This window comes from Hemiscyllium ocellatum, chromosome 12, assembly GCF_020745735.1.
Source record: "Hemiscyllium ocellatum isolate sHemOce1 chromosome 12, sHemOce1.pat.X.cur, whole genome shotgun sequence".
Lineage (NCBI taxonomy): Eukaryota > Metazoa > Chordata > Chondrichthyes > Orectolobiformes > Hemiscylliidae > Hemiscyllium > Hemiscyllium ocellatum.
This window is the reverse complement of record NC_083412.1, coordinates 34,071,388-34,086,348: the sequence shown is the minus strand read 5'-3', so window position 1 is coordinate 34,086,348 and position 14,961 is coordinate 34,071,388. Positions and strand designations below refer to the sequence as shown.

The following is a 14,961-nucleotide window of genomic DNA, read 5'->3' as shown; positions in this document are numbered from 1 at the left end:
TGTTTGTATATCTGTCTAGGGAAATACTAACTTGTTTATTTTGACAGATTTATGAACTTTTAAAAATAATCATATCTCATGCTTATTCAAAGGATGTTCGCTTATTTTGACATACTTATAAACTTGGCAAAAACTTCCAAATGTTATGATAAGCCAGAGACATTATGTTTATAAATGGGAAAACTGAGTGATTGGCTTTAGGGGTGGAGAGGGTGTTATAGATGACTAAAAATCATAAAGAGGGTTTTGTATTAAGGGTTGATAGTCAATGAAGAAGGCTGAGGAGGGTAAATGGAGGGGGCAGGGTGAAGGAAAGTTTTTGTATGGAGGTGAGGGAGTGAAGACATTGAGATGGGATGGGGGTAATGGATATCTTTAGTCCAGGTGGGATCTTCGTGTACAAGCATAACAGAAAGTTTGATATCTAATATTTGTCTAATGTTAACAGAACTAAAGGACCACAGTTCAATAGATCTTTATCATTTAGAAGAGTACTTCTGCTTTTCCCTTCTGCAATTTATTTCCTGAGCCCTTATCTCTCAACTGCTCTGAACTCTGAACTGTTGCTGTGTGCAATTTCTTCACTTGTAAGAACTTTGAAACCCTAGCTGGTGTGAACTCTGATCTCTGACTTTTCTGGGACGATGTGTTTTTGTCTCTTTGCCTCAGTAAAGGCTCTCCACCTTGTAAACTATGATGATGGACAGATATCAATAAATGGAAAATTAGGTAGAACCTTTTCATCAGAAGCAAGACATATCATCTGTCAAAAAGCCTAGTTTAGTTTTAGTTTATCATTGGCACCAGGAAAGAATATATATCAAATTTATAATTTTTTGCCTTAGCTCTGTTGCGGCTGCCCACAATTTTACCAACAGTAAACATCCTTATGCCAGAGACATGAATTCAGACATTCTACCCTCCTATTTCACCAGCTGCTGTCACGGGAGTGGGACAGACAGCGAATTTGATGCTTTATTGCTAGTTTTTAGTTTGATGATGTATTAGCAGCAATCACCACTCACAAGGCAACACTGCAATTGCTTCACTAATTGTGTCACTGTGCTTTCTTCAAATGACAGCCTGACAAAGATCTTCTCACTGATAATGACTGGTCTAAATTTGAGTTGGGCCTAGAGTGGTTATCATTGGCATTTTGCCCTTTTAATTTTGCATGAGGTTTGGATGATGAAGCAAATTATTACATTGTGCCTAAGTTTGAATTCAGCTGGGACTGGTGGGATATAAGTCTCCACTAGGTGTTGGGTGTTGGGATTGTAGGTGAAATGCATTTGAGAAGTTATTGTCTAACATTTAGTGGTCATAGACCCACAGGTACCTACAGTTTTCCTAATATCTCTCAAAACATGATTGCATTAAGAAATGGTAAAATTTTCTAAACTTCTACCACCTGTTTGGTGATATCCAGTGACCGGGATTTGGAAATGTGGCAGAAAATTGTTTTGCTAGCTCTCCAGAAACTTCTGTCCTGTCCACAAGTTACACCAGGAGTGATGGCAGATGTTGAATATATCTGCTAAAGTGGGATATGGGGAATTGGATTGATGGTGGGCAGGCATCAAGAGCCTATTTCTTGTAGTGAATGCTATGGTAACACTAAACTTCAGCCATAGTGTGTTTGGGACCAGTGATGGTAGGACAATGTTGGGAAGGCTTTTGCCTGGTTCATGCATTTTGGTTTGTCCTTTTTAGCGCAGGGCTGTTGCTCACTCCATGTTTTTGTATGTACCCAAACTAGTAATGTTATCCTCACCAAGTCCCTCTACCCCAGCACAAGACAGCAGTCTTAAGACTGGAAGTATGGCAATTCTTTTCAATGAACCTAACCACAAAGAATCTTCTGGAATCACAGTTACAAAGAGGGTTGGGCATGAAGTCTGACTCCCCCACTAATTCAGTATTTTTCTGCATCACAAAATCTTTTCCTTGTCTGGTTGAAGTAGGGAGGGTGCTATTTTATGTCAAAGAGTTAAAACAAGTTTGTCTCTTCTTCTGTTTAATTTAAGAAGAAGTTACTCTTTAACTATCAACAGATTAAGGGTTGAATGTTTAATGTTTCTGTTCAAGGGAGCTTTGTGGGGAGGTGGTGTTGTAGTGGTAATGTCGCTGGATTAGTAATGCAAAGCTCCAGACTAAAGTTCTGGTTTGGATTTTGAATTCAGCAAACATCTGGAATTAAAAGCTAGCCAAATGTTGACTATGAAACCACTAGCGATTATCTCAAAAGCCCATCTATTTATGTTCTTTTATTCATGAGATGAAGGCATTGCTGGCTGGGCTGGCATTTATTGCTCATCCCGAATTGCCCAGAGTCAACCACATTGCTGTGGGTCTGCAGTCATATGTAGGCTAGACCAGGTAAGGATGCAGTTTCTTTTCCTCATGGACATAGCGAACCAGTTGGGTTTTGCGATTAGTATGGCTGAGAGAAAGAAATCTGACATCCTTACATTGGTCTGGTCTACATATGATTCCAGGCCCACAGTAATGTGATTGAATTTGATGTGCCCTCTGAAATGGCCTAGCAAGCTGCTCAGTTCAAGGACAACCACGAATGGACAACAAGTGCTGCTCCAGCCAGCGATATCCACTTCCCATGGATAAATAAAAACACGTACTTCCCTTATACTGCTCAGTGTAATTCCACCTCATTAATGTTTGATGGCATGAATCAACGAAGATGAGTACTTTCAGAGATCTCAGGCAGCTGGTGCAGACTAGATGGACTGAATGGCCTCTTTCTGTCTGTATGATTCTGTTATTTATTTTTGCAGATTTCCTCTCTATTTCATATGCCCAAAGATGATGATGTTGGCAGCTTCCAGTGGTAGTCTCAAGTTAGGTACAGTAAAACTGCAGAGTAAAGAAGCCTTTATTGTGAATCTACTTCAGAGTTTTGATCTTCCCACTGCACCAGAATTCACATGAGCAGGGCCACTGGGTACTCAACAGCAAATGTCGTTCCTGATAGAAAATTGCTGAAGTGGTTGAAGATTTGGGGAGTCACTTAATACCATCCTCCCAGATTTTTCTGCCCTGTTACCATACAGATCAGAGTGGGAAATCTATCCCTTATATTGAAACCTTTCTAAGCAACATATTGAAAAGTTATCAAAGATTTTGATGAGACCAGGAGAATATGACATAACAAGGTGGAGCTGAAAGCAGTCTAATATATTTTGCTTAGTAGAAACTGCATGATCTTATGGGTTTAAATTAAATATGTTGAAGCTTGGATAAAACATTTAATTCTGTAATGAGCAGACATGTAAACATCTTTCTTGAAACACTTCTCAATTTTCACTTTGATTTTTGTTTGTAATCCATCTATATGATTGTTCCACTCTAATTTTTTTTCATTTGGTTTTGGGAAGAGAACATTGCTTGGAAGGCCAGCAGTTAGTGCTCATCCCTAATTGCCCTTATAAGGTGAATTGAGCACTGTTTTGAAACATTACATTGCTCTTTGTGTGGGTAAATACACGGCGCATTAAGTATGCCATTCCGGAATTTAACTAGTGATGAAGAAAACCACAATACATTCCGGCATCAGGACACTATATAACTGGGAGGAGAATTTGTAGATGGTGCTGTTTCCATTCACCAGTTGCATTTTCATTTTGTGCTATGAGTTTTGGAGTGCTGTCAAAACATGGTTATCGCTATATTTTAGGCCTTTTCTCCTGATAACTTAACTTAAATGATTGCAAAAGAAACCTTATACTATTTGTCTAGGTTTACTTAAAAGCTTTCCAATTCAGTCACAATTGCATTTCAGATTTTTTTTATCATGTTCCAAGATCAAGAACAGCACTTTTTTGAACAGTAGGCTTCAGAGAACATACCAAATTGTACAACTCAGAGAGGGTTAATTACTTTGCTAAATATGTTTCCGATAATAATTTACTCTGCTGCTACTCATAATGCAACTATGGCAAGCAAGAGAAATGTGTTTGAGTTGCAAGATCTATTCAATGTATTGAGGAAGTCAACCCAATTGGCAACTTTACAGGAAAACATGGGGCACACCAGCTTATTGTTATTAAAGATTAAAAGGAATGAAAATAGTAGATTATCTATAAAACCGTAGTGTTCTATTTTGTTTATGCTAGTAGATAACAGCTTCCTACTGTAAATATATATTTGTATAATTGTTACATCCAGACACCAGGCAAGATTCCCCATGGTTCTGGATGGGATATCTCAAATTGTCAAGCTCCCAGCTGAGGAGGGCTGGACTCAACCACCTTCTTTATTCACCTTGTCCCTCAGTTAGTCACATCAAGGTTAATGTACAAAAGATCCATGCCCTTGGGGAGACATTTCTCCCTGACCAAGTGCATTCAAAATGAGCCATTTTGACAAGGCTTCCTTGAATTATCAAAAGAGTGAATTTATTTGTTATTCAATGTGAGAAGTAATAAAACAACACACAAACACAGAGATTAGAAATGAGAACTGAATTTAAAAAATACTAGTTGAAAGATACATCTTGTGAGGGCAAATTCTTTCCCTGAAAACCAACTCTTTTGATGTCTTTTTGTATGTAACATTTGGCTGGATGATTTTCACTTCTTTGTAGAAGTGATGAAATTTTATACAAGTTCAATAGCTTGGAGCAAGTGTAGCTTGGCACGATAAAAATTACTCCTGGAAACCAAAGGTTTCAGTGGTGTAAAATCCTCATGAACAAGGAACAACAAAATTTAAAATCCCCATTGAATGTTAATGAGGAGCTAAACACACAATGTTGGCATTCAAACATCTGAGCATATGTGACACAAATGCCTTTATCTTCACAAACTTGCTACAACAATGAACATTCAAAAATGGAACAAAAAAGACTGATAATGTTCTCCCTGTGACCATGTGCATATGTGACAGGCAACGGAGTTGATTTGATATTTGGGTGACTAACCAGTTCAGAATTACCTTCCATGAAGAGGCATCCCCTTGAGATAGGGAGCCAGTACAGGGAGGATGGCTTGTGATAATGCTGAGAAAGGGAAGAGTGTTAGAGGAGTGGAGTTGGAGAGACTTGCAGGGAGGGAGAGACAATGTTGCAGAATGGGTTTTCTGATGCAGCTTGGCAAACCAAGACTTCATAGGGGTTAATTCCAGCTGCTGAGGGCAGGGGGATCCTGATGGCGATTATGGGGTAGTATTGACCCACATTATTTTTGTTTGAGCCTCAGGGGACCTATATGTGGTGTAGGTACTGCCTAGAGGCTGCTCTCACATTTACAAACAAACATTAGTGAACTACAGTTTAAAAGTGACTTGTCCCCTGTGATTGATTCATAGAGATGTACAGCATGGAAACAGACCCTTCAGTCCAACCCAATCTAGTCCCACCTGCCAGCACCTGGCCCATATCCCTCCAAACCCTTCCTATTCATATACCCATCCAAATGCCTCTCAAATGTTGCAGTTGTACCAGCCTCCACCACTTCCTCTGGCAGTTCATTCCATACACGTACCACCCTCTGCATGAAAAAGTTGCCCTTTAGGTCTCTTTTATATCTTTCCCCTCTCACCCTAAACCTATGCCCTCTTGTTCTGGCCTCCCTCACCCCAGGGGAGAGATGCTCGCATCCAAATCATTTATGTAAATGACAAAAAGTAGAGGGCCCAGCACCGATCCTTGTGGTACTCCACTGGTCATAGGCCTCCTGTCTGAAAACCAACCCTTCACCACCACCACCCTCTGTCTTCTAGCTTTGAGCCAGTTCTGTATCCAAATGGCTAGTTCTCCCTGTATTCCATGAGATCTAACCTTGCTAATCAGTCTTCCATGGGGGACCTTGTTGAATGCCTTACTGAAGTCCATATAGATCACATCTACTGCTCTGCCCTCATCAATCTTCTTTTTTACTTCTTCAAAAACTCAATCAAGTTTGTGAGACATGATTTCCCACGTACAAAACCGTGTTGACTATCCCAAATCAGTCCTTGCCTTTCCAAACACATGTACATGCAGTTCCTCAGGATTCCCTCCAACAACTTGCCCACTACTGAGGTCAGGCTCACTGGTCTATAGTTCCCTGGATTGTCCTTACCACCCTTCTTAAACAGCGGCACCACGTTTGCCAACCTCCAGTATTCCAGCACCTTACCTGTGACTATCGATGATACAAGTATCTCAGCAAGAGGCCCAGCAATCACTTCTCTAGCTTCCCACAGAGTTTTCGGGTACACCTGATCAGGTCCTGGGGATTTATCCATCTTTAACCATTTCAAGGCATCCAGCAATTCTTCCTCTGTAATCTGGACATTTTGTTAGATGTCACCATCTATTTCCCCACAGTCTATATCTTCCATATCCTTTTCCACAGTGAATACTGATGCAAAATATTCATTTACTATCTCCCCCATTTTCTGTGGCTCCACACAAAGGCCACCTTGCTGATCTTTGCTGTGCTCTATTCTCTCCCTAGTTACCCTTTTGTCCTTAATATATTTGTAAAAACCGTTTGGATTCTCCTTAACTCTATTTGCCAAAGCTGTCTCATGTCCCTGTTTTGCCCTCCTGATTTCCCTCTTAAGTATACTCCTACTTTCTTTATACTATTCTAAGGATTCACTCGATCTATACTGTACCTGACATATACTTCCTTCTTTTTCTTAACCAAACCCTCAATTTCTTCAGTCATCCAGCATTCCCTATAGTTATCAGCCTGCCCTTTCACCCTGACAGAAATATACTTTCTCTGGATTCTTGTTATCTCATTTCTGAAGGCGTCACATTTTTCAGCCATTCCTTTACCTGCGAACATCTGCCTCCAAACGGCTTTTGAAAGTTCTTGCCTAATACCGTCAAAATTGGCCTTTCTCCAATTTCGAACTTCAACTTTTAGATCTGGTCTATCCTTTTCCATCACTATTTTAAAACAAATAGAATTATGTTCACTGGCCCCAAAGTGCTCCCCCACTGACACCTCAGTCACCTGCCTTGCCTTATTTCCCAAAAGTAGGTCAGGTTTGCACCTTCTCTAGTAGGTACATCCACATACTGAGTAGAAAATTGTCTTGTACACACTTAAGGAATTCCTCTCCATCTAAACCTTTAACACTATGGCAGTCCCTGTTGTTGTTTGGAAAGTTAAAATCCCCTACCATAACCACCCTATTATTCTTACAGATAGCTGAGATCTCCTTACAAGTTTATTTCTCAATTTCCCTCTGACTATTGGGGGGTCTATAATACAATCCCAATAAGGTGATCATCCCTTTCTTATTTCTCAGTTCCACCCAAATAACTTCCCTGGCAGACAATATAGAACATATACAGAACTGTAGATTCATTTGAAAAATTTTCACCGGCCTCTTCATCAGGGGTTAAGTAACTGCCTCAAACTTGAGGCCTTTATTACTTCCACTCACATCAGGAGAAAGAATTGAAAATTGACAAGTCTCTTGCCTTTTGTATCTTTTCATTAAAATATTCAGCAGATAAAACATGACAAGCTTTCTTAATATTTAATTTTGCAATTAATAAAATGCACTTAACATAGCAATCACTTCAAATCTCTGTGTCTCTCTTTCACCTTTACAAACCCAGGCATAGGAAAATCAGAGGCATTTACAGGAACATACGAAGCAAAGGTTTGGTTCAGGCTGAGATGACTTCCACTGAGTAAGGCAATTGTTGTCTGTAATGCAGCTTTAAGTTTGACAAGTTGGTAAGGTCAAACACAATGTGTTGACACCCATTCAGACATGACGACAACACTTACCTCACTGTTGAGGAATTTAAGCGAGGAGTGCAGTTCCAAACTTAAGTCACTTCAGATTAATAAAATTGCATGAAGTTGCAATTAATGTCTTACCTCAGCCTCTGAATGTTGGATGTAATTCCTGACAGCCTGTAGACCCCATCTACAATGCCATGTTTTTCAATGAATTCTGCACAGCTTTTGAGGACTTGAGGAACTGTATGAAAAAAAGAGATTCAAAAAGCTTGTTCAAATGCTACTATAATACTTTATCCAACCTTTCTGTGTTACTGTTTCAAACAACTTATTACTGAGATAGTGACCCCTGACAAGAAATATATGCTCTAACTTCATAATTTTGACAGCATATTTTGGAGTGAACTGTGATCCACAAGAGAAAACAGGATAGATTTTCTTTTTAAAGAAGTCGATGCATTTTCAACTTATAAAGTATGACAAAGAATGAACAGTTAAAAATAGGAATTTTGAACCAACAGGCCACGCAGATATTTTTGTTTTGCAGGAACTTTTTCCCAGATTTCTTTATTTAACCCCATGTCTAATCTGCCTGACATTTTCATAACACAAGAGCACTGAACAGAGTTATATTCTCAGGCATTGTCTATCATATCTACTCTGGCTTCTAAACAGAGCAAAATCTTGCTACAACTGTCGAGTGCACTTATGAGACAACACCTAGAATAATGTGCACAGGTTCCTTATTTGAGGAGGGATATACTTGAATTGAAAACAATGCAGTGAGGGTTACCTAGCTGTTTCATATGATGAATTGGTTGTCTTATGAAGAGAAGTTCATCAATTTACTCATGAGAATTTACAAGAACGAGAAATAATGGTAATTAACCATATAGGATTCTGTGGGGCCTTCTCAGGGTTGATGCCGAGAAGATGTTTCCTTCTGTGGGACAATCTACAACTCAGGTGCACAGTTTAAAATCAAGGCATCTCCCATCTAGAAGATGAGGAGAAATTTCTTCTCACAGCATGTTGTCAATCTTTGCAGTTCTCTACCCGAGTTGGCAGTATATGAATACACACAAGGCTGTTTGATTTTGGATTGATAAGGCAGTCAAGATTATGGGGGACAGACAGGAAAGGGGAGTTAAGGCCAGTCACATACTGGATGGCAGAATAGATTTGATGGGCTGTTTAACCTCCTCCTGCTCTTTTTCCATGATTTTATGATATTCCTTGCCGTGAAACCAGCTGCCATGTTTAGACTCGGTATTTGAAGGGGGTCTATGCAGATTAAATGGTATGGCCACTGCAAACCTATTGCATAGACACTGCATTTTTCCGGCGTACTAGCATGCTATGTATTAGACAGGCATTTAACATAACTGTATATACTGTGAGTGTTACTGTACCAGGCCACAGGAGAAAACTGGGGGTGGAACAGACAATGGTCTATGATTACATTCCACTTTGTATCTTATTTGGATATCTCTCCTCCAGCTTGTCTCTGAGATAAATACCCATTATAGTCTAACTCTGATGTGTTTCTTCCAAATTCCTGTTGTTTATGTGAGGGTGTGAGGATGTATATCTCTCTCTGGCACAGCTCTCTCCCTGGAAACTGGCACTGATGTCACCTAATATCATTATATCTTTCCCATTACAGAGATCAGGACAGAGAAGGGTATATTGTAAAATGCCACCAAAATAAAAATGAGCAATTTCAGAAATCATTATAGTTATCACTTTTTCTAGGAACAGGTCCATTATGGAGCTTTCTCTCTACAATCTCTGTTGCTCAGAGACTAAGATACAAGGTGTGCAGGAAACAGATTTATGTTCTTTACTGAAGTATGGAAAAAATAAAGAAGCATTTTCTTGGAATCTAAAGAGATTTAGACAGGGCTTTAGATATTCTTTAACTCTCATGCAGAGGTGTTCTAAGTAATTCCTGGTAGAATTAACTCAAAAGGACCCCAGAAATAATGACAACGGCATTCAGTGGAAATAAATACAAAAAAGAACTCCCTTGTAATTCAACCCTGGTGTCAGGGCCTGCTCTGTATAAACAACCATTGCAACATCAGGGACTGTAGATGGATTACATGAGATATGGCTACCATGGGGAATCTCCCATTACTGTTTCCTTCGATGTTTATTTAATACAAAGCGTCATGGTCAGTGAACACAACACTGCAGCTCTTTTCACGGTGACTGAGAATGTGACTGTTTCATGTGTGGTTGCATGTTTAACAAACACTCAACATTGTTAGAGTCAACACCCTTCTCTCACCCCAGCCAGCTGAAGTTGAGAGTTCTGTCAGCTCACGATAGGATATTGCTGCACTGTTGGCTGGAATAGGATGCATTGTGTAGTTTCTTTTATTTATTCATTTGTGAGATGTGGGCGTTGCTGGTTGGCAGCATTTATTGCCCATCTCTAGTTGCCCTTGAGAAGCTGGTGGTGAGCTTGGTGGTAGTGCATAACTTGGTGTACACAGTGCCTGAACACACAAGCTGCATAGGGAGGTGATGAGGCAAGTGAAGCCTGAGGCAGTTAGATACGGCATTATATATGTAGATCAACACAGTGCTCATTTTGCTCAACATCATTTTCACTTCATTGAAATTCTAATAACAATTTTCTTGTTTCAGAAACAGATGCCAAATCGTATCTGAATAATTTGCCCGGAATGAAAATGGCAACATCTGTGGCCAGAATCTACTTAAGAAACCTAGAGGTTCTTGTATTGCAGGCTGACAATTCACTGCAGTATTGATGGAGTACTGCACTGTCAGAGATGACATTTTTTCGAGATGGGATTTTGGTTTTATCTGCCCTCTCAGGTGGATGTAAACACAGCACCTCTTCTGAAGAAGAGGGGAGGAATTGCCTTAATGTCTTCAATGATTCTTCCCTCAACCACGTTGACAAATCAGATTATCTGGTAATTTCTCACATTTATTGTTTTTTGGTTTGGAGATGCCGGTGTTGGACTGGGGTGTACAAAGTTAAAGATCATACAACACCAGGTTATAGTCCAACAGGTTTAATTGGAAACACACTAGCTTTCGGAGCGACGCTCCTTCACCTGATGAAGGAAAACAACCCACTCCAGCAAAGTTTGTTCAATGAATACCAAAGCTCAGCCACATGGAAGGAGCACATTCTATGGAAGACAAAAGTGTGTACTGCAAATGCTGGAGATTAATCTTCACATTCTATGAAAGTGCTAACGGAGGACTTCCAACCGTAATCCTGCTAAAGTTCACAGGAGCAGAGCGTGTTCCCTCTGAACCATGGCAAGATGGCGGTAGGCTATGACACTCCACCTGAAGCTTCTCTCTTTTTGGCAGTCCTGGAGCAGCGCGAGGGGAAGCGAGTCCCAGTGCAGCATGTGGGGAAGCGAGTCCCAGTGCAGCATGTGGGGAAGCGAGTCCTGGAGCAGCACGAGGGGAAGCAAGTCCTGGAGCAGCACGAGGGGAAGCGAGTCCCAGTGCAGCACGTGGGGAAGCGAGTCCTGGAGCAGCACGAGGGGAAGCAAGTCCTGGAGCAGCACGAGGGGAAGCGAGTCCCAGTGCAGCACGTGGGGAAGCGAGTCCTGGAGCAGCACGAGGGGAAGCGAGTCCTGGAGCAGCACGAGGGGAAGCAAGTCCTGGAGCAGCACGAGGGGAAGCAAGTCCTGGAGCAATGTGAGGGGAAGCGAGTCCTGGTGCAACACGAGGGGAAGCGAGTCCTGGTGCAACACGAGGGGAAATGAGTCCCAGTTCAGCGCGAAGGGAAACGAGTCCCGGAATAACGCGAAGTGAATGAGTCCCGATGCAGCGTGAGGGGAAGCGAATCCCAGAGCAGTGCGAGGGGAATGAGTCCCACTGCAGAGTTCGGTGAATGAGTCCCAGTGCAGAGTGAGGGGAATGAGTCCCGGTGCAGAGTGAAGGGAAGTGAGTCCTAGTGCAATATGAGGGGAATGAGTTCCAGTTCAGGGCGAGGGGAAATGAGTCCTGGTGCAGTGTGAGGTGAATGAGTCCTGGAACAGTGTAAGGGCAATTGTGTCCCAGTGCAGTGTAAGGGGAAACAAGTCCTGGTGCAGTTTCCCCTCGTGCAGCTGAGTGCGGGTGCAGAGTGGACTGGAGGCTTGGAGTGGAGCGAGACAGATATAGAGTCATAGAGTCATAGAGATATATAGCATGGAAACAGACCCTTTGGTCCAACGTGTCCATACTGATCAGATATCCCAACTCAATCTAGTCCCACTTGCCAGCACCCAGCCCATATCTCTCCAAACCCCTCCCTTCATATACCCATCCAAATGTCTCTTAAATGTTGCAATTGGACCAGCCTCCACCACATCCTCTAGCAGCTCATTCCATACACGTACCACCCTCTGCGTGAATAAGGTCTCTTTTATATCTTTCCCCTCTCACCCTAAACCTATGCCCTCTTGTTCTGAACTCCCCCACCCCAGAGAAAAGACTTTGTCTATTTATCCTAGCCATGCCCCTCATAATTTTGTAAACCTCTACAAGGTCACCCCTCAGCCTCCAACGCTCCAGGGTGTTGGACTGGGGACTGGGTGTTGATGTTCAGACCATGTGCTGTGCTGCTGCTATTGGAAATTCTTTACTGGACTGTGACGTCAATCCTTTAACTATGTTATAACTATCTTATTTCTAACTGAATTTTTAGACACTGTAAATAATGCTACTACATATTCTTTTAATCCTGTTTTGTATCTAAGATTTGTACCCAGGTACTTGTACCTTTGAAGACGCCATTAAAGGCAGCCATGTAAAAGCTTTTCACTGTATCCCTGTACTTCTGTACTGTAGTATATGTGATAGTAAAAAGATGCTCTATATTCTGCAACTTTAAAATTCCCGTGGGGGTGATTAAATCATCTGCTTTAAGATATCAATTGACTGATCTACAGCTTGACAATTATCTAAGGGACAAATGTATTTAAGTAAATCAGCCACACATGAAAAAACAGAGGGAACATTACTCAGGGGAGGATCCCTTTATGGCCCAGACAATAGTGGAAGCTTGCTCCTTTAGTTACGAATACAGGGTCCATGACCCACTCTAGAACATCTGCAGAATGCTGCTACTTGGACCCCTTTCAAGAATATATTTGTGGTGTCTCTATTCAACTCCTTGTCAGGCAGCTGAAACATTGCATGAGAAATCTTTAACTTGTATCGGCTCATGTCATATCCATCCAACACTCCATTCAAAATAGCTGACTTCAAGTAATTCAAACTCCAGTTTGAAATTTGTTTTGAATTATCCAGTAATTCAAATTAAGCAACAATAATGACGATGTGGGGATTTAGTACTGAAATGATGCAAACTATCAGATAATTGGAAAGAAATGATTTTAATTTAAAGCAGCACAGACAGGAAAGAGACCATGTTGAATGTAACAAGACAAGAGTGAGCAGAATGCTTCTGCAGCAATGAAAGTTCTGCTAAACATGCAGGCCTATCAGGAAGAGTACATTACATGATTTCAATGTTATTCTCCAAGCGGACTGTGTAGTTGCTGGGTTTGGCACTTTTGTAACCAGCTCATCCTTTGCTTTACGTAATTGCTAAATAGAGGTTTCAAACAGCTCTTTCCCGAGCAAGCAGGAAGGTTGAGGTCACAGGAAGTGAAAACGAGTTGTTTGTTTCAGTAGAAAAAAGCAACACACCCAAAATGTGTTGAAAATGTGCTTTTTGCAACAGAATTGAACTGTGCATTTCTAACTGTGCAATCCCCAGTGTGGGAAAAAAAGTGTGTTATACAGATTTATTCCTTGGTTAGTGGGCCCGACGAAGTCCAGGAAAATTAGAAACATTGGCTTTACAATCTTTCTGACAGACTTTCAGTTTTTGTAAGTATATCCTCCTCCAGTAAATTCTATATTTTATAAATGTATTTTATAACTGGTAGAGACCCTCAAAACATTAACTTAATATCCATATTGCAATGAAAGAGAAATTAATCTTTCACAAAAAACTTTCATAAAATCAAAACTTCTCACGCTAAAGAATAACCACATAAAGTTATCCATGTAGGACAGGCCTGGAAATATAAGTAAATATTTTGTCAAGTGGTGTCTTGTTTATAGCTCAAGGATAAATCCCATTTAATTGGGAAGGGTTTTCTCCTGTGTTGAAAAAGGTAGATCTATAGTTGATCAATTCAATATTATTCAAGAACTATTTCATTGAAATCTACTGGTTGTAATTTCAGTAGCTATCACAAAATCAGAGTTTTTCTACAAACAAAGCTATTTCATGACTAAATTCTTGTTTTGGTTTCAAGTTTCCCAGTAGTGTCCTGCGCTTTTCTTTTGGCTCCATTTATGCCCATTGGAATTAGTGAGTATAGAAATTCTGGAAAGTCATAGACCAAACTCATCTAATAGGCAGCCCATGGGCTACTACACAGTCTGCAGAAACTGTGCACGTGGCCTGGGCAAGGACCCTTGTCCAAGTCATTGAAGTGAGTACATGCAAAGCCAATATTAGAGGAACTTAACCTTTTGCATCTGACCATTGCTAGAACAGCGAAGGACCCGACATCTTACATTCAAAGTTCCCTGGTCACAAAACTTGATGCCTGCTGATTTTACAGGTTAGAGATCAATGATACCACAGATGTAAGTGATACAATTTAATGAGCAATCTTTATATGAGGAGTGCCAAAAACATTCAAAGTCATTGAGGAACTATTTGACTTAAGTTCAACAATGGGGGGAGACATTTTTAATGAAGTGTGATGTGTTCTGGTGAAGTTCAGTCTTCAGGGGATGAACTTTGTGATCGGATGGCTGATGGAGCACTTGCTTGACAGGCAAGTACCATGGATTTGTCAGCCCGATAGTCAGATCTTCACCTCAGGAAGTCATTACTCTTCACTACAACACCCACAAAAGGCAGATGTGTATAAAGACCCTGGAGATGATATCTGATGGACTGGATTGTCCCATTGTACATTTGGACAAGCTCCAGGGAGCTTAATCGTTGACCGTTCTGAGTCCTCTTCACATCATTTATATCAGCCATGTTAGCTGGCTGAGCACAGCAGACAAACTCAACATGACAAAATAAATATCTTTGCAGAAAATATGAGAAGATATGCCAGCTTCGTGGATGATGATGAATGGTCAAATGACTTGGTGTTCCGGGTTGACATCACCAACTTTCTGTCAGGTTTCAATATGAAACTAAAAGATGTCATAACCAGATCCTGGGTGAGGT

General features: G+C 40.9%; 1 protein-coding gene across 1 annotated transcript in view; it reads right to left on the bottom strand.

Annotated features, from left to right (window-relative positions):
* Positions 1–14,961, bottom strand: part of LOC132821015 (rho GTPase-activating protein 31-like) — a 102,661-nt gene that overhangs the window by 35,866 nt on the left and 51,834 nt on the right. The window contains exon 2 of the mRNA XM_060833489.1: positions 7,851–7,953. Coding sequence (XP_060689472.1) covers positions 7,851–7,953 — 103 coding nt within the window. The remainder of the gene's footprint in view (positions 1–7,850; positions 7,954–14,961) is intronic.